Source organism: Macaca fascicularis, chromosome 1 (genome assembly GCF_037993035.2).
Source record: "Macaca fascicularis isolate 582-1 chromosome 1, T2T-MFA8v1.1".
Lineage (NCBI taxonomy): Eukaryota > Metazoa > Chordata > Mammalia > Primates > Cercopithecidae > Macaca > Macaca fascicularis.
The window spans coordinates 68,815,274-68,841,860 of NC_088375.1; the positions used below are offsets into that span (position 1 = coordinate 68,815,274).

Genomic DNA, 26,587 nt, shown 5'->3' on the forward strand with positions numbered 1-26,587 from the left:
GATTCCTATAAACCCCATATGCTCCTCTAAATCTACCCTTTGCTTGGTATCTCAGATCACCAATGAGGAGAACTAAAAGAAGTTTGGAAGGAGAAGAAAGGACAATGAGATTAGGGTATTTATTTCCCCAGCTGCCTCCAAAAAGTCACCATAGGATGCCTGCATCCCTTGACCAATATAAAAATTCCTATGAAGTAACTTTCTTCACACTACCTCTCTGCTTCTAGCTATTAGTGAAAGCTCCCCTTCCCTTTCATGTTAGGGGTGATAAAGCCCCTAACTCTAATCCTGATCCAGGCTTCTGCTGTTACTAGCTCCCAGGTCTGCACTATCCCTTGCTGTTTCATAATATCTTTCCCAATGCATTATATATCTATTATCTACAAGGTCTGACAAACGGTGGCCATATCTAGGTACAGCATAATAAAACTACTAGAAGAGATGAAAGAGAAGGAAGAAGAGGAGGAGAAAGGAAGAAAGACAATAAATCTTAAAAGCACCAGAGAAAAAAAAGAATTACGAGGGACAACAATTAAACCAAGAGCTAAATTCTCAAAAGAAATAATAAAAGTCTGAGGAATTATGGAAAAATATATCCAAATTACCAAAAGAAAACAATTAGCAATCATGAATCCAATCACACCAGTGCAAATATCTTTCAAGAACTGAAACAAAATAGAGGTATTTTCAGACAAACAAAATATGACAATTGGTCACCAGCAGACTAAACAGATGCTAAAGGGTGTTCTTCAGGCAGAAAGAAAAATATACCAGATGGAAGGCAGAATATGACTGAAGGGATGAGGAACAATGAAAGGGGAAATAGATAAAAGTATCGATGCATAAGACAACAATGAAGATACATACAGTATGTATATACTTGACAATAATAACATATAAGTAAAGAAGGTAAAAGAGTTTAAAGCAGTCTAAAATCCTTGCAGTATCTAGGAAGGGGTACAAGTACTAATTTACAACAGAACTGTATTTTTCCAGAGTGCCCACCCAAAGTGTAGTAAAATAATTAGAAAGTTAATAGACAGGTGAATAATACCAAATAATCCCAAAAGAAGGTAAAAGAGCAGAGGAGAGAAAGAGAAAAGGCGAGACAACTAAGAGCAAACAGCAAGATAGAAGATAGAAACTAAGATATCACGTCAAATGTAATAAAGGTGATGAATTAACTCCTTCAAATTAAAGGTAAGTGTGTTAGAGTGGATTTAAAATAGGCTTCTTAGAAGAGCTATATCTAAAATACAAGAATATAGCAAGGTTTATGTTAAGGGATAGAAAAATATACCACGTAAACACTAAAACAAATCAAAACTGGTGTTGCTCTATTAATATGACACAAAGTAGACTTTAAAGAAAAATTATTACTAGACAGACACACTTCACAATGTTAAGGTTCAAAGTAGCAGAAAGATAAAAATTCCAAAATTCTAAAATAAAAGTTGTTTCTTTGGAAACATTTAATAATAAAGTTAGTAAATTGGCAATACTGATTGTAGAGGGGGAAGAGAGAACAAATAAGAGATAATGAAGATGAGCAAATATAATCAATATGAAGAATGAAAAAAGGAAAACAGCATCACTACATATCTTACAGACCTTAAAAGATAAAGGGACATTATTTATGAACAACTGTATACCAATAATTCTGAAACTTTAAGTACAATAGAAATATTCCTAGAAAAAATCAGCTTACAAAAACTGACTCCAGAAGTAACAGACAATTTGAATGGGTCTTTGATTATTTAAATAATTAAATCCAAAATGGAAAATTCCAAGCCCAGATTGCCTCACTTGGTGAATTCTTCCAAATATTTAAGGGAGAAATAAAAATGTTAAAATTCATTACAAAACTGCATTGATTAACGCAATGTGATACTGGTGAAGTTAAGTACAAACAAATCAGTGAAAGAGAATTGAGTCCAGAAAAAGATCCAGGCCTATAAAGACACCTATAAAGACACTCATAATTAAGTGAAAGACTGGACTGAAGACAAGTGAAGAAAGGATGGCATTTTCAAATAAATGATACTAGGTCAACTGGATATCCATCTGAGGAAAAAATAAAACTTGATCTCTGTTTCATATCATACACAATAATCAGTCTAAGTGGATTTCAGATCTAAATGTGAATGGAAAACAATAAAACTAGTGGAAGATGATATGGGAAAGTATCTTGAACTTGAGAGTATGAAATTTAAACAAGACATAAAAGCATATAAATGAAAAATTGATATATTGTTCTAAATTAATAACATTTGCTCATCAAAATGCATCCTAAAAAGAGAAAATAGGAAAAACACATAGTAGGGAAAAAATATTTACAGCACATATAACCCACAAAGGGTTCATATCCAGACTATATAAAGAACTTCTACAAATCAATTTTTTAATAAAAAATGTATTATGTGTAGAAAAGGAGACCGCATAAGCACTTCATAAAAGAGAATAACCAAAGATGCTGACTCCCAGCAAAAATTTATGAAACGATGCTAAACCTCTTTAGTCATTCAAAAAATATATATCAAAACTAGAACAAGAAACAACTAAAAGCTCATTGGATTAGGTAGAATTAAGTAAACTGGAAACATCAGTGTTGGCAAGGAAGTAAAGCAGTGGAAATTCTCATGTATTGCAACCACTTTGTGCAAAACACTCAATGCAACCACTTTGGACAGCTGTTTGGCAGTATTTACTAAACAATATACATACACGTAAAGCCCAGCAATTCCACTCTGTCTAACAGAAATCAGGGTACTAAGAGTATGAATATTCATTTAAAAAACAACCTAAATGAACATCAACAGTAGATTGGATTAACAAATTGAAGGATATTCATACAAGCGATTACAAACAATAACAATGAACTAACTACTGATGGACTCAAAAGCATTCCTGAATCTCTCGAAAGCTGTACTGAACAAAATGAGATAACATAAAAGAATGCATCATTGTCCCATTTAATTTATATGAAGATCAGAAATCAGCAAAATAGAAACACTAGTGTTAGAAATCAGGTTGCTCTGGAGGAGGAAGAAGGGAGAAGTGATTAGGAGCAATGAGGGATGTCTGGGGAGTTGGTCACATTCTATTTCTTGACCTGGATGATGGCTACATAGATGCTTGCTTTGTTAGAATTCATTGAAAACCATATTTCTGTTTTAAACACTTTAAAAGAAACAATCAGAGATGTGACACAAATTTATTTACAAAGACATACTGTTTCATTATTATGATAAAAAAGTTAAAAAAAGGAAGTAACCTAAATGCCAAATCTTGATATATCCATACAATGAACTACTGTATAATCATTTAAGTTCCTGCTATAAAAGAATTTTTAATGTCATAAAAAGGGAAAATCTATTGTTGAGATAATAAAATAGAAAACTCACTATATACAGTGTAATTCCATTTTAATAAAATATACAAACATATATATGCTTTATATATGAAGGAACAAAAAGGCAGACAATATATGCCAAAATGTTAACAAAATCAAGGGCAATCATTATTTCATTATTTCTACATCTATATTTTTAAATTTTTTTACAAGTAACATGAAAAACTGAAATGAAAAATTGGAATTAAAAAATTCTTTTTGTGAAGATTATCCAGAGGCTAACACTAAGTCTGTCTTCACTTGGAAGCACATCCCTGAGGCACGGTATTTCTCCCATAAAGTCTGAAGCACTCTTTCTTATAAGTTAACATTTATAGACTCCAGAGCTAAATATTGCATGGTAACATAAAAAGAAATCATAAGATGTCTGCATGGCTCTGACACAGACTCCCAATCATTGTTTTCTTCGATCAGAGCCAGATCACAGAGCTCCTATTCCCCCTTTCACTAGAGTTTAACTGGGTTAAGAGCTTCATGAACAACAAGCAAATGGCCAAGCTATTTTTCACTAACATTTGTCTTCCTTCACAAATAAAGATTAAACCAAAGAAAATCGCCTCTTCCCCCAGCCCCATATGCAATGCCTGTGCCTAACCTTTCCTGCCCTCATGTGGTCCTCCCTTTCCCACTCAGCAAAGTTCTACCTCTCTTTCAACACCTTCCTAAACAGGTGTTTTTGCTTTTTTCTGGAAGCCTCCCATAATTCTCCTAATCCAATTGTGCTCAGAAGTTTCCTCAGCATGTATGAGTCCTGCAGGGCCCCTCAGCAGATCATTCCGCCTTTGCTGCAACTTTCTCTTCCAGCGGCTTCTATAACTTCCGGTGTCATTTTCCTACCTCTGAGTACGTGCCACTGCCTACATTTAGATGCATGAGGAAGAAGAAAAACCAAAAAAAAGATCTCAAAGTTCTCAGAATCTATTGTTTATAAAGAAACCAAATACCACTTTACACATATTAGATGGCTACTCTCATCCATTAAGCTGGCTATATACAGAAAATAACAAGTGTTAGCAAGGATGTGGAAAAAAGGGAACCCTTGAGCACTGTTGGTGGAATGTAAAATGGTGCAGCTGCTATGCAAAACAGTATAGTAGTTCCTCAAAAAACTAAAAATAGAATTATCATGACTCAGCAATTCCACTTCTAGATACAACCCAAAAGAATTAAAAGCAAACACTTGAACAGAGATATTTGTACTCCAGTGTTCATAGCAACATTATTCATAATCGCCAAAAGTAGAAGCAACTCATATCCACTGATGGGTGAATGGATAAACAAAACGTAGTATATAGACACAATGAAATATTATTCATCCTTAAAAAGGAAGCAAATTCTGACAACATGAATAAACCTTGACGACATTACGCTAAGTGAAATAAGCCAGTTACAAAAGGACAAATATTGTAGAATTCCAATTATGAGGTACCTATGTTTGTCAAGAGAAGAACTGCCCAGCTGAGCCAAGCCCAAATTTCAACAGAATAATTATGCAACAAAATATTTATTTTATTAAACCACTAAGTTTTAGGGTGGTTTCTTATGTAGCATTATACAACTGAAACAATTAATACTACACCCCAGTAAAAGTGAGCAAGCTACTGACACACTCAATATGGTTGATGCTTAGAGCCATTGTGCTGCCAGAAGCCAGGTACAAAATATTACACACTGAATCATTCCACTTACCTGTACTTCAAGAACAGGTAAAACTAATCTATGGCGATAGAAATCAGAATAATGGTTACTTCAGTGGAGGGCAGTCTAGGATAAAACGGATGAGAACCTTCTAGGGTGCTGGAGAAATCCGATGTTTTGATCTAAGTAGTGGTTATGTGCAAGTATATGTTTGTAAAAATTCACTAAGCCATATACTTTAATGCATTTTTATCACACTTAACTTTATGTATTTTTTACCTCAATTTTTTAAAGTTTCAAAAAATTCTACTGAAAGGAGATTAGCTATAACAAAGCCTATATCAGATTATGATTAGTGCTATGAAAAAGTAAAAGGATAGAAATTTGTAGTAGGGTTCTCAGGGAAAGCCACTCTAATCATGTAACGTTGAGCAAACACCTCAATGAAGTGAGAGGAAAGGCCATTTAGGGGTCTGCCCCTAATGAGAGAACAGCAAGTACCCCAAGACCAGCAAGAGGCCATGGCACCTAAAACAGTAAAAGGCAGCCAAGGGATAGACTATGGAGTGCCTGATAGGCAACCATTGTGGATTTTATTGTGTGAGATGAGAGACTGCTAGGTCTAATGCTGCCAACATGTAGAAGAAGATGAGAACTGAGATCTGACCATTGGATTTGGCTATGTGGACATCACTGGCACCTTTGACAAGAACAGTTACAGTTTCAATAGAGTGACAAGGATGAAAACCCGATCAGAATAAGTGCAAGAAAGAGAAGATAAAAAGCAGAAACAACAAGAACAGAGAACTCTTTCTAGGAGTCTTTCAGTAAAAGCAGCAGGAAAATGGGGCAGCAGGTGGGGTATGTGGAGAGAGCTTTACAAAGAGGGGATATATTCCTTGATCATACAGAAGAGAAAGGAAACAACTGAGGAGTGGGCAAGAGGAAATGAATTCAGCACAAAAGCTGACCCACTAGAAGGAAGGAAGCAGAGTATGTGGGCAGGCCACAAAGTGGATTTAGCTATGGGAGTACACGTAAGTTCTTTTTCTTTCCTTTCCTTTTTTTTTTTTTTTTTTTTTTTTTGAGATGGAGTCTTGCTCTGTCACCCAGATGGAGTGCAGTGGCGCGATCTCGGCTCTCTGCAACCTCCACCTCCCGGGTTCAAGGGATTCTCCTGCCTCAGCCTCCCGAGTAGCTGGGACTAGAGGTGCCTGCCACCATGCCCAGTTAATTTTTGTATTTTTAGTAGAGACCGAGTTTCACTATGTTGGCCAGGCTGGTCTCGAACTCCCGACCTCAGGTGATCTGCCCTCCTCAGCCTCCCAAAGTGCTGGGATTACAGGCGTGAGCCACTGCGCCCGGCCAAGTTCTCTTTTTATCGCTCCTCTTTTGTCAGTGAATAAGAAGTAACAGGATCAGGGAAGAATGCGAGCTGGGTATTGTCAGCCTGAAGAGAGAGGAGAAGCTATGAAGGTTTGCCTTGTTGGAGAACACATCCTGGGGAAATTCAGGGGGAATTCCAGGTGAGCTGAAGTCAATCTGCACAGTGATGGAGTTCTCCACTCACATTCTCCGGTCACATTCGGGGACTAGGACACAGCCTAGATGAGGCAGAAAATAAGAGTCCAAGTGGGATGGGGGTTTGGCCAGGCATTAGGACTGAGGGGCAGAGGAACAGGAGTTTGGGGAATGGAGTTCAGTGCACTAGTGGAGGTGACGACCTAATTACAGTAGCTTCAAGATATGGGAGGAGGGAAAGCAGGGACATGTTATTTCCCTAACTCATTCCCACCACTGCTTCCTAGGTACACCTTCAAAAACAAAAATCAGATGAGATCCCACCCTAACGGAAGCCCATGATGGTTTCTTTGTGCCCACATGATAAACTGTAAACTCCTTGGCAAGACTCTAGGATTCTTTATCACTGGACTCGGCCTTCGTCCCTCCCCCAGTGCTAACTCTGATTTGGGCACAACCAATGTCTTGCTCATCCCTTATAGCACAGGCCTTTGCACATGTTCTTTCCTCTCCCAGAAACGCCCTACTTCCTCCTCACAAGGCTAAACCTACTCATCTCCACCAGGAAGCCTCCCTGGATTCTCCCACTAGGCTAAGTGCTCCCTGTTGTAGGCTGCAACACCTTGAACTGACCCCTAGAACGCCTCTCACATTCTCTGCCGAGTCTATTATCTGTGGCCCCTACTAAACCAGGGGCTCCTTGGGGAGTTATATCCCTATCCCCTGTCATCTAAGTCAATTACATTTCTTCGAAGAGGGACCAACCTGAAAAAGGAGCCAAGAAAAGTTGGTGGGGAACTAAAAGAGAAGCCGAACTTGGGTTGGCCAGAGAGGATCCTGGGAGAGAAGAATGGCAAGTCAACAGAGGGGAGTCAGACACAGCAGCTGAGTTTATTCTGCTCCCCAGTGCTGAACTCTTTTTTTTTTTTTTTTTTTTTTTTTTTTTTTTAATCATACTTTAAGTTCTGGGATACACCTGCAGAACATGCAGGTTACATAGGTATACACGTGCCATAGTGGTTTGCTGCACCCATCAACCCATCATCTACATTAGGTATTTCTCCTAATGCTATCCCTCCTCTACCCCCACAACCCCCAACAGGCCCTGGTGTGTGATGGTCCCCTCCTGTGTTCTCATTGTTCAACTCCCACTTATGATGAGAACATGTGGTGTTTGGTTTTCTGTTCCTGTGTTTAGTTTGCTGAGAATGATGGTTTCCAGCTTCATCCATGTCCCCGCAAAGGACATGAACTCATCCTTTTTTATGGTTGCACAGTATTCCCTGGTGTATATGTGCCATATTTTCTTTATCCAGTCTATCATTGATGGGCATTTGGGTTGGTTCCAAGTCTTTACTATTGTGAACAGTGCTGCAATAAACATATGTGTGCATGTGTCTTTATAGTAGAATGATGTATAATCCTTTGGGTATATACCCAGTAATGGGATTGCTGGGCAAATGGTATTTCTGGTTCTAGATTCTTGAAGAATTGCCACAAGGAATCTTCTACAATGGTTGAACTCTTGCATTGCCTCAGAGCCATTTGTTTTTAGGTTTTACATTTTTTTTTAACTCTTGAATCACAGTTTCACAGTCAATCACGGCTTCCTGGAAGCCATGCAGGATCGACTTCCTGCTGTTAGAAATGCTCCCCTAGCCATTCCCCAGCTCCCACATATACACACCCCAGGTAGGATCATGACTCGGGTGCCTGTGCAGGGACAGCACCTATAGCCCAGTCTTCCATGTGAAGCCTCTGCTTTAACAAGAGGCATGTCTGCTCCACAATCCTTCACCCACTGTGAGAGCAAGTCAGGAGGAAGACTGAGAACATAATCAAAGGAAAAGTTCTAGACAATGTTTCCAGCATGGGGGCAGTGGCAACATCAGGAGCATCACTGAAAACAGACTCAGCCCCTGGCCACTGCTGGCAAGTCACACTCATCAAAAGAGAAACGCACTCATCCGCAGCACTTCCTGCCGCTAACAAGACACAGGAGTGAAAACTACTGTGTGTCTGATTTTGTCCTCTTTTTTTCAAAATAATTGGTTAGAAGAAATACTCAGCACAAACATAAAAGACAGAAATGCCATGGAAAAAAGAATGAAATATGAGGACACTATGGTACGACTTAGTTTTTCTGTCCATTTTACTATCGGACATAATGGCTTGTAAGAAATGTTGCTTTCACCCAGGTGCTACCACAGGCTGCTAAGACTGGCCAGCCTGCATCCTGGGGTCTCACCTCCTCTCCACCCTCCAATCAAACCCACAGCAGAAGGAAATCCCAGACCAAGACCTGTGCTGATCAGAATTGAAATCGCCATTGCTACAGAGTGATGATTTTTAATTGCTATTGCTAAATAAATCATGGTACATCCATACAATAGGATATTATTCTGCAATTTTAAAAAAGTTATCACAAAAAAATAAATCATGGTACATCCATACAATAGGGTATTATTCTGCAATTTTAAAAAAGTTATCACAAAAGAAATGGACGAACCCGATATACATGTTGCTAAGTGAAAGAAACCAATCTGAGAGACTACATGCTGTGTGATTCCTATGTTACGACATTCTGAAAATGCAAAACTATAAAGAGATCAGTGGTTGCTAGGAATTGGGGTAGGGGGATAAATACGTGGAACACAGGGGATGTTTAAGGCACTGAAACTTCTCTATATGATACTGTAATGGTTGATATGCATCATTACACACTTGTCCAAACCCATAGAATGTATAATCCAAAGAATGAACTCTCATGTTAACTATAGGCTATATGCTATATGAACTTAGCTAACAATAATGTATTAATATTGGCTCATCAATGATGACAAGTGTACCACAGTAATGCAAAATGTTAATAGAGAGGAAACTGTGGGTGAGAAGGGGAGGGGAGGGTGGTCTCTGTACATCCCACTGCAATTTTCTATAAACTGAAACAGCTCTAAAACATAAAGTCTACTAATTTGAAAAACCAAATTGCTATTATGAGCCACAAGGACTGCCTATACAGTATCGTTAGAAATCAAAGGGGAAGAAAAGCCCTGGTCATCTCATGACTTTCACCTGACAGCTTCCCAACTGCTTCCAGCTGGACAGCAAGAGGAGTCACCGATGTGAAAACTGAAATGTTAGCCATCTACTTAAAAAGAACCACAGGTTGGCCGGGCGCGGTGGCTCAAGCCTGTAATCCCAGCACTTTGGGAGGCCGAGACGGGCGGATCACGAGGTCAGGAGATCGAGAACATCCTGGCTGACACGGTGAAACCCCGTCTCTACTAAAAAATACAAAAAACTAGCCGGGCGAGGTGGCGGGCGCCTGTAGTCCCAGCTACTCAGGAGGCTGAGGCAGGAGAATGGCGTGAACCCGGGAGGCAGAGCTTGCAGTGAGCCGAGATCTGGCCACTGCACTCCAGCCTGGGCGGCAGAGCGAGACTCCGTCTCAAAAAAAAAAAAAAAAAAAGAACCACAGGTAAGGACTGACAGGGATAAATTAACAGGCTAAGCAATGAACGTTGGTCCAACTTGCTTTCAGCATCAGCGATAAGGAAAGCCTGGAAGAGCAGGGAATAGTGAGCCTAGAAGAACCTAGAGGTGAGGCCATTCAACCCAGGATAGGCAATGAGACCTTGGAGTCACTGCTGACCTCCACCCTCACCATCCATCCCCACACACCTGCACCAGTGACCTCATGTTAGGGTCACACAGGCTGACCACCCAAACCCGTCACCCCTCAGCTGTGAAAAAGGTCCATGAAAATGAGGGGAACAGCAGGCGCCACGCCAGGGAATGATTCAGAGAAAGGGCCCCAGGGACTGAAATGCATAGCTTGGTTCCCTCGTCTTCCAGATTCTCTGATGAGACAGCATGACCTGCAGGAGAAAGCACAAGCCCAGGAGTCAGGAGACTAGAGTCCGGTTTCACTACCTCAAAACAGCTGCCATCAGGCAAATGGACAAACTGTCCCTTTCATCTGCAAAACCAGGATAATACCTGCTCTCAAGCCACAGAAGGTTAGAGCTGGGATGGGCTCATCACACAGGTGAGGCAAAGAAAAGCTGAGGGAGATGAAGTTACTTTCACAAGGTTGCACAACTGGGTGAGAAAGTCCCTCTTGGGTAACAACTTGCCGTCCTCCCAGTTCAGCGCAGTCTCTTCACTGCCACACAGAGTTAGGATAAAGGTGATCTGTATGAGTGTTTTGGAAACTTGAAATCACAAGATAAAGGAAAATTTGTCATGCTGTCATCTTTTCATTGGCACATTTTGCTCCTGTTCTGCTAGAAGGTGAGTATCTCCCATGAATGTGAGCTCTTGGCAAGTGTCAGCTGCATCACTGGCACTAGCTGGTTGTGCTGCTGCCTGAGGTTTCAGAGCCAGGGATAGAAAAAAGCTCTTGGCCACCTTCAGGCTCCAGGGCACCAGCACTGTCACCTGGGAGATAACAGCCCCATTCTCCCCTTTGCATTTCCACACTTCAATAGCAGTAAGCAGTAAGTTTCCTTAGGAGAGCGAATCTGTTTTGTCGGTAATAATTCAGTCTTTAACACATGAAACACACTAGCCCAACAATCCACTCAGCACTTGAAAGAGACTTATTTAGCTTTTGCTTTGACATACCCATTCCAAGCTTTAGTTTGCTCTGTTTCCAGACCTTTTGTCCTCCAACCATTTTAACTAATGTGCAAACATATTCTCAAACGGCCTCCGAAACAGATTATTACCAACAGACTGGAGAATGACGCAAATGTAGCCCATCTACATAAGTGAAACAAGTTTAGCCAAAGGGATCACTTGTGTGGCTTAAATCATGGAGATGGGCTATATCCACAGGGCTGAATTCATAATTGCAGGCTTTAACAATTTACCCCAGTTCTTTTTTGACCCAGGCTTTGGGTGGCTCCAATCTTTTCACTTCAAGAACTCCCCACCCCCACTGCACACATACACACAGATGGCAAAGCCAACACAGCTCACGTCCTTCTTTGGTGGTCTCCACTGGCACACAAGTCCATTGGCATAATTTTGAGAACACCAAAGATGATTCAGCTAGCTCCACATGTACTTTTTATGAGAAATGAGTCAATAAGTTGTTTCTCTGCACACTCCCCCAGAGAAAGAACCTAGAGCACAGGGAGCTGTAATATTAGATTAGTAACTCCACAACAGATCACAGGTGAGAAGACAGCATGTGGTAAATAGGAAGCCACTAAGCCATTAATCAGAATTCTCCAACCCAGGGGGTTTTCCCTCAGCCGAATCCAGGTTCAGAAGATGGGGTGCCCTTCATGGGCTCTCCAACATCCTCTAACCAACATCAGCCATTCATTCCCACTAATTTAATGGTGTCGTTTCACTAAAGGACTATGCCTGGGAAACTGTGCTGGGTCTGTCCCTTGGCAAGCATCTTTAACTGCTCATGTCATCCCCAACACAGATGCCTTGGGGAGAATGTAGCTGCCCACCTCCATCTACCCCAACCAGACCCTGTGTCCAACTTCTCCACCACACTCAGACAAGCCAAGGAGTGAGCCACACACGTCAGAAGCTTCCTGGTCAGTTTTGACTCAACTGTCCATTAAAGTGTTTTGTTCCTATTTTATAAATATCTGATGCTATTAGGAATAGAGAAGTCAGAAGGGAACTCATTATTACTGTGATTATATGGTATGTTATTCGATCTTGAGAGAGTCATTTCCCCTCTGAGTCTTTTTTCTTACTTGTGAATTAAGAAGGTTGAACTATAAGACCCCCATGGTCCTGTCAGGCTGTGACCTCAAGTGGGTCTACTTATTACCTGCTAAATGGTCCCAGCCCCCACCCTGTTTTCCTCCCACCCCAATTACAAGAAAGAGGTCAGGGTGCTAGGCCTCTTGTTCTTACAGTAACCTTCTGGAGGTGAGACTAATGCAGATGAGATTTAGCATTCACCAGACTTTAGCTCTTGGAGCTGGCAGGAAACTCAAATAATCCACCACCCAAAAGCTATGCAGTAAGGCAGGTATAGCAGTACTATCCCCAAGATGTACATAGGAAAACCATGATCCAGAAAGGCTAAATGATATGCACAAGGATCCCAGCTGTTTCAACGGGTGATACCAAGAGAACTAAAAGCCAAATCTTCCCATTCCTCACACTGCTCTCCCTCCACACCACCAGAGTTGTTATGAAAGGGCATTATTTGAGGTGTTAGCCAAAGCTTTAAAAGAAATTACCAAATATAAAATGATATCTTACAGAAGGTAACAATAGCTATAGCCCTTAATATTTATACTATTATTTATGACCCAGAGGTGATAGTAAGAGGTTTGATACTAAGCCCTTTACCAATGAGAAAGCTACAGATAACTGACATTTTTCCTATTAACCAATCTATTTCATGAATCTATAAATCAGAAACCACTACTGGGGTATTTATAAATAACAGCAAAGGAGTTCCAACCCAACATATTCAGTTGGTTTGGAACTCCTTCCCAGGGGAGAAGAACTCTGCTCTGTTAACCTACCAGGTGACTGACACATTTTACATATGTGTTTATAGTTCTGCCAATTTTTAATAAGAATCTGTGGAAGCTGGAAAACTGTTCTATTTATCTGCAAAATTTCAGTGCCATTACTCTAAATAGAAAATGGTTTATTTTAAAAACCAGTGTGTTTTTAAAGCTAAATTTCACTTTCCCCATATGTGTTTAAGAAGCTCTTTTAGATTCACATAATTTATTTGAATTATCTAAGCCAAAATGATCATATTTTCCTAAGAAAAAATTTTCTAAAAATGTGCTCACAGAGAAAAATATTCCCAACACGTACTAAAATTCTCATTTGTGGGCCAGGAGTGGTGGCTCATACCTGTAATCTTAGCACTTTGGGAGGTCGAGGCAGGTGGATCACTTGAGGTCAGGAGTTCAAGACCAGCCTGGCCAACATGGTGAAACCCCATCTCTACTAAAAATACAAGAAATAGCTGGGCAGTAGCATGTGCCTATAATCCCAGCTACTCGGGAGGCTGAGGCAGGAGAATTGCTTGAACCCGAGAGACGGAGGTCGTGGTGAGCTGAGATCGTGCCACTACATTCCGGCCTGGGTGATAGAGCAAGACTTTGTCTCAAAAAAAAAAAATTCTCATTTAAGAACCCCAACATTCATGTTAGGTATGATTCTGCTCTTGTAAATGATCAGTCTTGACTCATTTCATCCCCCTACAAAATTCACACAAGCCACCCCAGAGAATTAGTCTTTGGGATTTTAAAGTATTTTAAAACCCACCACACAGATACAAGCATGGGTTGTTGTGAATCTAGAGCATCTGAGCATCCAAATTCTCTCCTTCCAGCTCTACATTGGCAGCATTTTGTAGCAAGAGCTACATTGGAAAGAGAAGCTCACTGGAAAGAGAAGTGGTAGCAGTTCTGTTTTCCCAGAGAAAAGGCTGCTGTCCCACTGCTGGTACTGATCTGAAGGCACAAAGGCATCATTATACCACCAGTAAGACATGGAGTCTTGACATCCCGGGAGGATGACCTGGATGTCCCAGGTCTTGACATTCCGGGAGGGAGCAGGCTGTTCCTTTTAATGTTCTCAAGCCTGAGTCCTATGAGCCCTTTAGTTCTGAAATGTGTCTTGCACCTCAACTTAGTTTCCAGGTGGCTTCCTAGATTACCCACACAACCCAGCCAGACTGAGACCTTGGGAGCCTCTGTAATCTGAAGCAATGAGGGCCCAGCTGACCAGGGCTGGAGACTTGCCAAATGAACTGCCTTATCTTAATCCATCTGGAATGTCAACTAGGAGTAAGAAAAAGGAAGGACAATTCCCACAGAACACAAACTAGATAAGAATCTGACATTTTTCTTTGCAATGACTTGACATCCTCACTTTTTCAAAGAAAATCACCTTAATCAGTCCAGTGGCCCTTCCTGCTACCACATGGCCCAGGCACTCATTCAGAAAATGACTTAGAGCATGTCCTAATTCCAACACATTTACAGAGAATTTAGCTTCCTTTAATTTCATCCATTGCCTGCAGGACTAACAATTGAAAACAGTTGCTGTAGTTTGAATGTTTGTCTCCTCCAAACCTCATGTTGAAATTTGATCCCCGGTGTTGGAAATAGGGCCTAATGGGAGGTGTTTGGGTCATGGGGGTGGATCCTTCTTGAATAGATTAATGTCCTCGCTGGGGGAAGTGGGGTGGTAAGTGGATTCTTACTCCATTAGTTCCCACAAAAGCAGGTTGTTACAAAGAGCCTGGCACCTCCTCTTCCTGTCTCTCACTTCCTCTCTCACCATCTGATCTCTGGACAAGCTGGCTCCCCCCTTCACCTTCTACCATGAGTGACCCGGTCCGAAATCTTCCAGCCATCAGAATTTTGATTTTTCTTTGTAAGTTACCCTGCCTCAGGTATTTCTCTATAGCAACACAAAATGGACTGAAACAGCAGTGTAATCCAAAACAATACTGCTCCTCTTAACCACAAGCTGGTGCCTGACTACCTCAGTACATGGTTGCCTCCAAATTCATTTTAGCGAAGAAGTAACTCATCTCAAAATTTAACAGAAAAAAGGAAAAGCAAACTTTCAGGAAAATGGTATTCCTATTACCAGGAGTTAATTGGCTATGAAACAGCCAAAAGTCAGCAGCAGATAAAAGAAAAGTCTGCATAATTAGAATAACCAATAGGTAGACATTCAGCAACTATATACTCAACAGAAGACTTGCCAGTGCAGTGGCCATGCATGCCTGCTGCTGCAGGCCCACCATTCCTGAACCAGTGGCTTACATTCCACGTGGAGTAGGAGTAAGCCTTTGGTCTCTTCCCCACCCATTCACCGTCATGCAGGGCCTCCAAACCGCCAAAGGATGGGAACAGCAGGCAAGGGTATCTATCAAGCATGCTCCCTCTGTTCTACACATCAGTCATGCTATTTCCCACCCATTTATTCTTCTGTTGACCACCCACATTTAATTCAGTTTTAAAGACATGACAACAAGGTCCGAGATTTGAGGGATGTACCTGACTCTCTCTCCCCTCCAGTGGTGGTGGAATCTGATCAGCAAAACCAATCTTCCCTGGATCACCCATAAAGGCACTAACCTCATCCACGTTCTCAAAAGCGTTGATGACATCATATGGCAAACAGGACAGAAGGTCAATCACAAACCACGTCTTCAGGTAGTTCATGCGGATAAGTTTGGGGTCAGAAATCACCTCCCCTGCTGGTCCAACAAAGGTGGTATGAAAATTGAGCACAATGTCCACCAGAAAGATAACATCCACGATGCTATCAACAACCAGCCAGGCCACATTGTTCTGCCTGGTTTTGAAGGAGACATTATAAGGGACCAAGATGGCTGTATAGAAGGTCAAGATCAAGATGATCCAATCCCACGTGGTCTTAAAAACACAGTAATGTAAGATGATGTGAGGGGGAGTCTTTGGTGCCTCTTGCTTGTACTGGGGAAGGATGTCTGAGCCCAGCTGTAGGACCTGTACAGAAAAACATGACCAAGAGAGAACTAAGTTAGGATTTAATTGCAAGTATCTAACCAGTCAGCATCTGTGATTGACAAATGGTCACAACACTCTAGATAAATCGTTTGGATACAATAACAGGTATAAAGGAATATGGGAAAATGAAAGTGAACATTTATAATAGAAATAATCATAAAGAAACAATTACAAACTACTATTTGGCTGTGAGCCAAGTGTTATACTAAACACTTTACACACATTTATTATCTCAATTCTAAACACACCTTTGTTCTATTAGCCAATTATTATTCCATAAGTTAGAAACTGGGGCTCAAAAAGATTAAGCAACTTTTTGTTCAATAAATATTAATTGCTCTGATTTCATCCAACAGTGGCAGAATGCACATTCTTCTCATCAGCACATGGAACATTCTCCAGGAAGACTATATGTGAGATGACAAAACAAGTGTTAACAAGCTTTTAAAAATCAAATTCATATCAAGAATCTTTCCTGACCACAGTGAAAGTAAACTAGAAATTGAAACATGTGGAACTTGGGAAACTTTATGAATACATGGAAGTTAAACATGCTCCTGAATAACCAGTGGGTCAATAGAGAAATTAAGAAAGAAATTTTAAAGTGTCTTGAAACAAATGAAAACATAACAAAAACCTATGGGATACAGCAAAAGCAATACTAAGAGGGAAGGTTATAGCAATAAATGCCTACATCAAAGAAGTTAAAAGATTTTAAATAAACAACCTAACAACGCACCTCAAGGAACTAGAAAAGCAAGAACAAACCAAATCCAAAATTAGAAGAAGGAAAGATATAAAATAAGAACTAAATTAAATAAAATTGAGACAAAAAATACAAAAGAGCAATGAAATGACAAGCTGGGTTTTTTAAAACCTAAGTTTAAAAAACCCAAACCTTTAACCAAGAAAAGAAACCCCCAATAAAATTCAAGATGAAAAAGGAAATATTACAAGAAACAGCAAACAAATACAAAGGATCATTAGAAGCTACTATGAATAATCATATGCCAACAAATTGGAAAACCTAGAGGAAATGGATAAATTCCTGGACACATACAATCTACCAAGATTGAAACAGGAAGAAATGGAAAACTCTAACAAACCAATAACAAGAAATACGATTAATTGAATCAGTAATTTTAAAAATCTCCCAACAAAGAAAAGCCCAGGACCAGACGGCTTCAATGCTGAATGTTACCAAAGTTTTAAAGAAGAATTAGTACCAGCTATTCTCAAACTATTTTTAAAAATTGAAGGAGAGGGCATTCTTCCAAACTCAATCTATGAGGCCAGCATTACCCTGATACCAAAACCAGACAAGGGCAAATCGAAAGAAGAAAACTACAAGCAAATATTCCTGATAAACCTACATACAAAATCTTCAACACAACACTAGCAAACTGAATCCAACAGAACATCAAAAAAAAAATGGTGTACACTATAATAAACTGGAATTTATCCAGAGATGCGAGAATGACTCAACACATGCAAATTAACAAACATGGTACATCACATCAGCAGTAGGGGAAAAAAATTATTATCTCAATAGATGCAGAAAAAGCATTTGATAAAATTCAATATCCCTTCAAGATTAAAAAAAAAAAAAAACTCTCAACAAATTAGGTATAGAAGAAAGGTACTCAAATGCCTTACATTCGCAGCAACCTGCATGAGATTGGAGACTATGATTGTAAGTGAAGTAACCCAGAAATGGAAAACCAAACATCGTATATTCTCACTCATGAGTGGGGGCTAAGCTAGGAGGATGCAAAGCCATAAGAATGACACAACAGACTTAGGGGACTCAGGAGGAAAGGGTAGGAAGGGGGTGAGGGATAAAAGACTACAAATTGAGTTCAGTGTATGCTGCTTGGGTGATGGGTGCACCAAAATCTCACAAATCACCACTAAAGAACTTATTCATATAACCAAACACCTACCTGTTCCTCAGTAACCTATGGAAATAAAAATATATATATATATATATATATATATAAAGACCTTACAGGACAAACCCACAGCTAACATCATACTGAATAGGAAAAAGTTGAAAGCCTTCCCTTTAAGATCAGGAACAAGACAAGAATGCCCATTTTCACCACTGTTATTCAACACAGCACTGAAAGTCCCAGACAGAACAATTAGGCAAGAGAAAGAAATAAAAGGCATCCAAATTGAAGCAGAGGAAATAAAACTGTCCCTGTTTACAGACATAATCATATATTTAGAGAAACATAGACTACACACACACACACAAAACCTGTTAGAACTGGCAAACAAATTCACTGAAGTTGCAGGATACAAAAATCAACATACAAAAGTCAGTAGCATTTCCACACACCATCAGCAAACAATCTGAAAATGAAATCAAAGGAGCAATTCCATTATCAATAGCTATGAAAAAAATTAAGTGTCTAGGAATAAATTTAACCAAAGAGAAGAAAAAATCTCTACAAATAAAGCTATAAAACACTGAGACAAGAAATTGAAGAGGACACAAAAAAATAGAAAAGTATTCCATGGATTAGGAGAATATTATTACAATGTCTAATTACCCAAAGCAATCTACAGATTCAATGCAATCCCTATTAAATTACCAATGACACTCTTCACAGAAGTAGAACAACTTAATCCTAAAATTTACATGGAATCACAGAAGACCCAGAACAGCAAAAGCTATCCTGAGCCAAAAGAACAAAACTAGAGGAATCACATTACCTGACTTCAAACTATACTACAGAGTTAAAGTAACCAAAACAACAGGGTAGTTGCATAAAAACAGACACATAGACCAATGAAACAGATAGAGAACCCAGAAGTAAATCCATGTATCTACAATGAACTCATTTTCAACAAAGGTGCCAAGAACATACATTGAGAAAAGGACAGTCTCTTCAACAAATGGTGCTGGGCAAACTGGATATCCATATGCAGAAGAATGAAATTAGAACCCTATCTCTTCTCATATTCAAAAATCAAGTCACACTGGGTTAAAAATTTAAATCTAAGACTTCAAACTATGGAATCACTAAAATAAAACTTTAGGGAAACTCTCCATGTTGCTGGACTGGGCAAAGATTTTTAAGGTAAACCTCAAAAGTACCGGCAACCAAGGCAAAAATAGCCAAATAGGATTATATCAAGCTGAAAAGCTTCTGCACAGCAAAGGAAACAATCAACAGAATGAAAAGACAACCTACAGAATGGGAGAAAATATCTGCAAACTATTCATCTAACAAGGGATTTCTAGAATATACAAGGAATTCAACTCAACAGCAAAAATTGAATAATGTGATTTAAAAATGAGGAAGTAATCTGAATAGCTATTTATCAAAAGAACACATACAAATAAATGGCCAACAGGGATATGAAAAAATGCTCAACATTACTAATCATCAGGAAAATGCAAATCAAAATGCAATGAAATATAATCTTATCGCAGTTAAAATGGCTATTATCAAAAAGACACATATACACAAAAAAATTTTGATGGGCTGGGCGTGGTGGCTCACGCCTGTAATCCCAGCACTTTGGAAGGCCAAGGTGGGTGGATCACCTCAGGTCAGGAGTTCGAGATCAGCCTGGCCAACGTGGTAAAACCCGGCTCTACTAAAAATACAAAATTAGCCGGGCATGGTGGCATGCACCTGTAATCCCAGCTACTCAGGAGGCTGAGGCAGGAGAAACACTTGAACCCGGGAGACAGAGGCTGTAGTGGGCCAAAATCATGCCACTGCACTCCAGCCTGGGCAACAGAGCAAGACTCTATCTCTATAAAAATAAAAAATAAAAAATAAATACTGGTGAGGATCCAGATGAAGGGAAATTATTATATACTTTTGGTGGGGATGTAAATTAATACAGCCATTATGCAAAACATATTGAGGTTCCTTGAATAAAAACAGAACTACCATATGATGCAGCAATCCCATTGGTGGGTATATATCCAAAGGAAAGGAAAATGGTATGTCAAAGAGCTATTGGCACTCCCATATTTATTGCAGCATTATTCACAGTATCCAAGATACGGAATCAACCTAACTGTCCACTGACAGATGAATGGATAAACAAAATATGAATGGATATATATACCCAATAGAATATCATTTTGCCGTAAAAAAAAGAATGAAATCCTGTCATTTGCAGCAACATGGATAACCCTGGAGGATATTACGTTAAATGAAATAAGCCAGGCACAGAAAGACAAATACCACATGTTCCACTCATATATGAAAGCTAAAAAAGCTGAACTCCTAGAAGTAGAGAGTAGAATAGTGGTTACCAGAGGCTGAGAATGGTACCAGAAGAGAGTGTGATAGGGAAGGGTTGGTTAATTGATACAAAATTTCAGCTAGAGTAAAAAAACAGATTAAGTATTTAAGATGATGGATATCCCGACTACCCTGATTTGATTATATAAATTTATCAACCTATCACATGTACCCCCAAAATAGGTATATCTAAAGTGTATCAATAAAAGTTTTTTTAAATTAGTATTTGATAGGAGAAATAAGTGTTCTATAGCACAGTAGAGTGAATAGAATAATAATTTACTATATTTCAAATAACTAGAAGAGAGGATTTTGAATGTTTCTAGCACAAAGAAATGAAAAATGTTTGAGGTGATGGAGACCTCAATCACCCCAATTTCATCATTACATACTGTATACATGTATCAAAATATCATGTGTACTCCATAAACATACATAATTATGTATCAATTAAAATTTTTAAATATATTTATTGCTCTGTGCCTGGAACTGTTCTAGGTACTGGACGTGCAGCAATGAAGGAAACAGCATGATGCCTGCTCTCGTGGAGCTCAGTCTAGGAGACAAATCAAAATCATTTCAAATTGTGATAACCACTAAATAACACTGGGGCAGGCAGAACACTGTGATTTGATAAAATGTGACTTGAGTAAGAGAGGGAAAGTGTTTGAATTGAAACCTAAGTGACAATAAAGAACCAGCCATTTAAGTTTGTATGGAAAAATTATCCTAGGCAGAGGGTGTAACTGGTGTAATAACCCTAGGGTGAAATAAGCTTGATATTATCAGGAAAAGAAAGAAGTCCAATGTGGCCGAAGCACAATGAGTGGGAGGAGGCGAGGGAGAAGATGCTAGATGAGCTCTGAAAGGAAAACGGAAACTAGTCCACACAGGACCCAGTGGGATATTGGGAGGTGTTAGATTTTATTCTATGTACGGCTGGGTGTAACCAGAGGGTTTTAGGTAAAAGAATAATAATCGGATGCATGTTTCTAAAAGATCACCCTGGCTGCTTTCTAGATAATGAGTTGGTACAAAGGATTGAGGGAAGAATAGAATCTGGGTACTTGTTATAACAGAGAAAAAGATGAGATGATAGAGAAAAGCAGTCCAATTTTGTACATATCAATATTTCTGCAGTATAACCCAGCTGGACTTGCTGATAGCTAGAAAGAAAAGGAAAAAAAAGGCAACGAAGAGTACCAACTACTACATTCCATGAGCCCAGCATGCTGGCTGGCCCAAAGGAGGCACTACAGGACTGTTTTTAAGTGAGTGAGTGAACTCTAAAGTCCTCCAGCTAGCGAGAGATGGAGACAGGATCACAAAACAGATCTAACTAGATTCAAAACACATGCTGTTCCACATCATGGTTACATTTCCCTGAGTAACTTAGGATTCTAAGGAAGCAGACTTAGTGCAGGAAGAAGTCCAGAGAAGGTTGGTTCCAGGAGAGACTCACCAACGGGTTTCATCCTCATTAGTCAGAGGCAACAAGCTGTGCCTTCTCATACCAAGCCAAGCTGGAAGGGACTCCCAGCTGCTCCTCTGACACTTGCAGGTTCTTATAAATCTCTAGGTAAAACTCCTCTTGTGTCATGGGAACTTCTTGTTACCTCTAGAGGTTGAAGACCGTTTAGTAAAAGTAAAATTAGCTGAACACCCCTGTTTCCCCTATGGTTGACACCAGCCTTTAAAAGGGGGCAAAGGAAAGCTAGGAATCCAGAGTGTCAGTGTGCGTCTTTGGGTGGAAGAACTCTTTCCACTCCTCCTGCGAATGCACTCCTCCCTACTATGCTTGAGATTTTAATTTCTCTCTCCATGAAAAGGAAATTACAAGAGTGTGATTAAGGAAGCTTGGATTCTGAGACCTCAGCAAGAAAGAAGTTTGGCCTTTAAGAATTGTTGGGAAAAGCTGAGTGTTGAGAGAAGCTGAGGCAGAGCTTGGATAATGTAAAAGAGTCTTAGAACATGTCTGGGGTCCAGGGTCTAAAACCCCTCATGGCCTTTGGAACACCAAGTTCTGTGCTAAAGGGTGGAAGGCTCCCCTGACGCACCATAGTCTAAGCCCAGGGCCCAAAACCCCTCGTGGCTTGGACAGAATCCATGGCTCAGGGCATAAAACCTCTCCTGACCTCTGGCATGTGTCTAGACTTGCTGGCTCCTTGCTTCTAGCCCTCCCAGGCTCCTAGATGGATTTTGTCTTAGAATTGGCCATATAAATGCTAAACCATCACAGCTGTAAATCATGTGCTTAATGCAACGCCCCCTTTCAACCCCACATTCTTGCCACCTGTTTCTTTGTTTGATCACCAATAAACAGTCTGGGCTTCCAGAGCTTGGGGCCTTTGCAGCCTCCATAACTAGTGCTGGCCCCGTGGACCCACTTTCTCTCTCAAATTGTCTTTTCTCATTCCTTTGACTCCACCGGACTTTGTCACCCCCACAACCTGGTGTGGGGTCTGATCACCCCAACAAGAATACAGCAAATAAATGAACCAAATAGGACTTCCATTTCTGGAATGATAGAGTAGACATATTTTTCCCTATTCCTCCCTCTAAGTGCAACTAAAAAGCCTTCATCATTATATCTAAAACAAATATAAGACGACTCTGAAAGGTGGAGAAAAGAAAGCAAACTGGCTAGGAATGACACAGTGGTGAGCTCTCCGGGTTTTCCTTTTGACTCATGTATTCCTGACTTGGAGCTAAAGAAGCCAGCAACCTGGAAACTCCAAGGAGTACAGACCAAAAAAAAAAAAAAATATCCCAACAAAAGCCTATTCTTTCCAGCCAAAAGGACTGGGAAATGAGCAGCCTCAAAAGACAGAAAGCTGTTAGATAATAACCACTTACTATAACCACATAGCACAGAAAAATTGTGTGCCCCCACCCCGCCTCAGCTAAGTCAGCAGGGCCTACTAGGAAGCCTAGACTTCCCCTTTCTTGAGGCTGTAATGAAGCACCCAATCTCCCATCTCCTCTCCTACTGAGATATTCCAGCCAGAAAAGGCCCAGTAAGAAGCATGGACTTCCACACAATGCCACCTCCACCAACAGTAATGAGGTGCCCCTTTCCCTCCTCAATGGGATGGTCAGAGGAAGCCTAGTGGACAGCTGGGATTTTCACCACTGCCCAGCAGTCATGAGGTCATCCCCCACAACGCAGAGAGGTATCCATGTAAGCTTAGTGAGGAGCTGGAATTCCTATCTCTACCCAGCAGTAACAAGGAGGAGTACCCCCCTCAGGTGTCAATTGAGGCTGAGTGGGAAATCTGTATGTTTACCCTGACCTGGCAAAAGTGAGAGGATGACTACCTCTTCTTCTGCCATATAAATGTTAAACCTAAAATTCAAACTTTAAATAAGATCCGGAGACTACCCAAATGCCAAACTTTCAATAAAAAATTCATTCATTATACCAAGAACCAGGAAGATATCAAATGGAATGAAAAACAGGTAATCAATAGATGCCAACACCAAAATTATGTATCAGAAATATCAAAGATTTTTGAACAATCATAAAAGTGCTTTAACAAGCAATTAGGGACAAGCAAAGAAGATATAAAGAACCAAATGGAAGTTTTAGAACCAGAAAATATAATAACGAATATAAAAAAATCCAATGGATAGGCTCAAAAGCAAAATGAGGCCAGGCACAGTGGCTCATGTCTGTAATCCTAACACTTTGGAGGCCAATGTAGGAGGATCACTTGAACTCAGGAGTTTGAGGCCAGCCTGAGCAACATAGTGAGACCCCATCTCTACAAAACATTTAAATGTAGCCGTGCCTGGCGGTACATGCCTGTAGTTCCAGCTATTCAGGAGGCTAAGGTGAGAGGATTGGTTGAGCCCAGGCAGTTGAGGCAGGAGTGAGTCATGATCACTCCAGTGTGGGCAACAAAGTAGGCAAAGCTGTCTCAGGAAAAAAAAAAAAAAAAAACAAATGAACAAGATGAAGAAAAAAATTAGTGAACTTTAACTTGAAGATAAAACAATAGAAATTATCCTATGATTGTTGTTCTGTAATAGAAAGTATTTTGAACAATAGAGACAGAAAGGCAAATTACATAATGATAAAAAGCATCACTCCAAGAAGACGGAACAATCCTGATGTATATGTACCAAACAAGAACTGTAAAATATATAAAGCAAAAACCTAATAAAATCAAAAGGAGAAACAGACCCACAGTACTCCTCTCTCAATAACTGATAGAGCAACTAGGTAGAAAACTAGCAAAGAAAGAGAAGAACTCAACAATACCATCAAACAATAGAATTTAATCAATATTTACAGAATACTATCCCCAACAGAAGCAAAATACAGTCTTTACAAGTGTACACGAAATAGTATTCAGGATAGATCATACGCTAATCCATAAAATAAACCTTAATAAATACAACAATTAAAATCACCAGAGCATATTCTCAACTACAATGGAATCACACTAGAAACCAATAAAGATAATGGGAAAATATCCAAACACTTGGAAACTAAGTATCACACTTCTAAACAATCCATGGGCCAAAGATAAAGTGGCAAGGGAAACTTTTATTGAACTCAATGAAAATGAAAATAGAAGTGGGATACTGTGAAAGTAGCACAAAAAGGGAAATGTTTATCACTAAATGTTTACCTAAGACAAAAAGCCTTAAATCAATATTCTAAGCTCCCACCTCAAGAATCTATCAAAAGAGAACAAAAATAAAACTAAAGCAAGCAGGAGGAAGGAAATAATAATGAGCAAAAATCGATGAAATTAAAAATAGGAAAACAAGAGAAAATCAGTGGTCTTTGAAAAGATCAGTAACATAAAATAACATCAACAAACCTGTAATCAGACTGAAAATAAAAAGAGAGAGAACAGAAATTACCAGCATTAAGAATGGAAAAGAGAATATCACTATAAACACTGGAGACATTAAAAAAAAAAAAAAAAGGGAATGCTACAAACAACTCTACACACATAAAGTTGACCAGTTAGATGAAATGGACCTCAAAAACCACAAACTACCACACCGATAGCCATAAAATTATTGAGGGAATCAAATGCATAGTTTTAAAACTCCCAGAAAAAAAATCCCCAGGCCCAGATGATTTTAATAAATAATGGTGTCAAAATTTAAAGAATTAACAGCAATTCTACACAATCTCTAAAAGAAAATAGAAGCAGAGGGAACACTTCTCAATTCATTTTGTGAAACTAATTTTACCCTGATTCCCAAAACCAAAGATAGTACAAAAAAGAAAACTACAGACTAGTAGCTCTCATAAATACAGATGCAAATATCCTTAACAAATAGTAGCAAACAGAATTCAGCAATATATAAAAAGAATGAGGCCAGGCGTGGTGACTCAGGCCTGTGATCTCAGTGCTTTGAGAGGCTGAGGTAAGAGGATGTTTGAGGCCAGAAGTTCAAGACCAGCCTCGGCAACATAGTGAGACCCCCCATCTCTACAAAAAAAAAAAAAAAAAAAAAAAAAGGCCAGTGATGGTGGTGCATGCCTATAGTCCTAGCTGCTTGGGAGGCTGAGGCAGGAGGATCACTTGAGCCCAAGAGTTCAAGGCTGCAGTGAGCTAGGATTATAGCACCACACTCCAGCCTGGGTAACCAAGCAAAATCCTGCCACTTAACAAAAAACAAACAAAAAAAAAAGGTGGGGTACATTTCAAGAGTGCAAAGCTGGCTCAATATTGAAAAAAAAAAAAAGCCATGTAATGTACGATATAACAAGCTAATAAAAAAATCACTTATCAATTGATATACAAAACATTCAATAAAATTCAACACCTAACACCCATTCATGATAAAACTCTCAGGAAAAAAAAAAAAAAAAAAAACACAGAAATAGAGAACTTCCTAAACTTAATAAAGAGCATCTACCAAAAAACCTACAGCTAACATTACTCTTAATGGTGAAAGACTGAAAATTTTCCCCCTACGACAAGGAACAAGGCAAAATATCAGCTCTCACCACTCTTAATCAACACAGTACTGCCATTGCAATAACCCAAAATAAGGAAATAAATGGCATTCAGATCAGAGAGGATGAAATAAAACTATCCCGATTTGCAAATGACATAATGCTACACAGAACATCCCAAAGAATTCACATAAAAACTTCAAGATACACATATAAAAATTATTGTATTTCTACATATAGGAATGAACACTAAAATTACATAATACCATTTATAATCATTCCAAAAATACTCAGATGT

At 39.5% G+C, this 26,587-nt stretch overlaps 1 protein-coding gene across 6 annotated transcripts in view; it reads right to left on the minus strand.

Moving 5' to 3' along the window:
* The window catches only part of KCNH1 (potassium voltage-gated channel subfamily H member 1), a 452,274-nt gene that overhangs the window by 328,380 nt on the left and 97,307 nt on the right, over nucleotides 1–26,587 (minus strand). For 3 of the 6 annotated variants that reach the window (XR_012432717.1, XM_065541211.2, XM_005540744.5), the window contains one exon: nucleotides 15,595–16,068. Coding sequence is in view for 5 of the 6 variants with exons in the window: in XM_065541211.2 (XP_065397283.1) it covers nucleotides 15,595–16,068 (474 nt within the window). In the remaining variant the exon portion in view is untranslated. The remainder of the gene's footprint in view (nucleotides 1–15,594; nucleotides 16,069–26,587) is intronic. The other 3 variants (XM_074035584.1, XM_005540745.5, XM_074035590.1) reach the window with 1 other exon arrangement.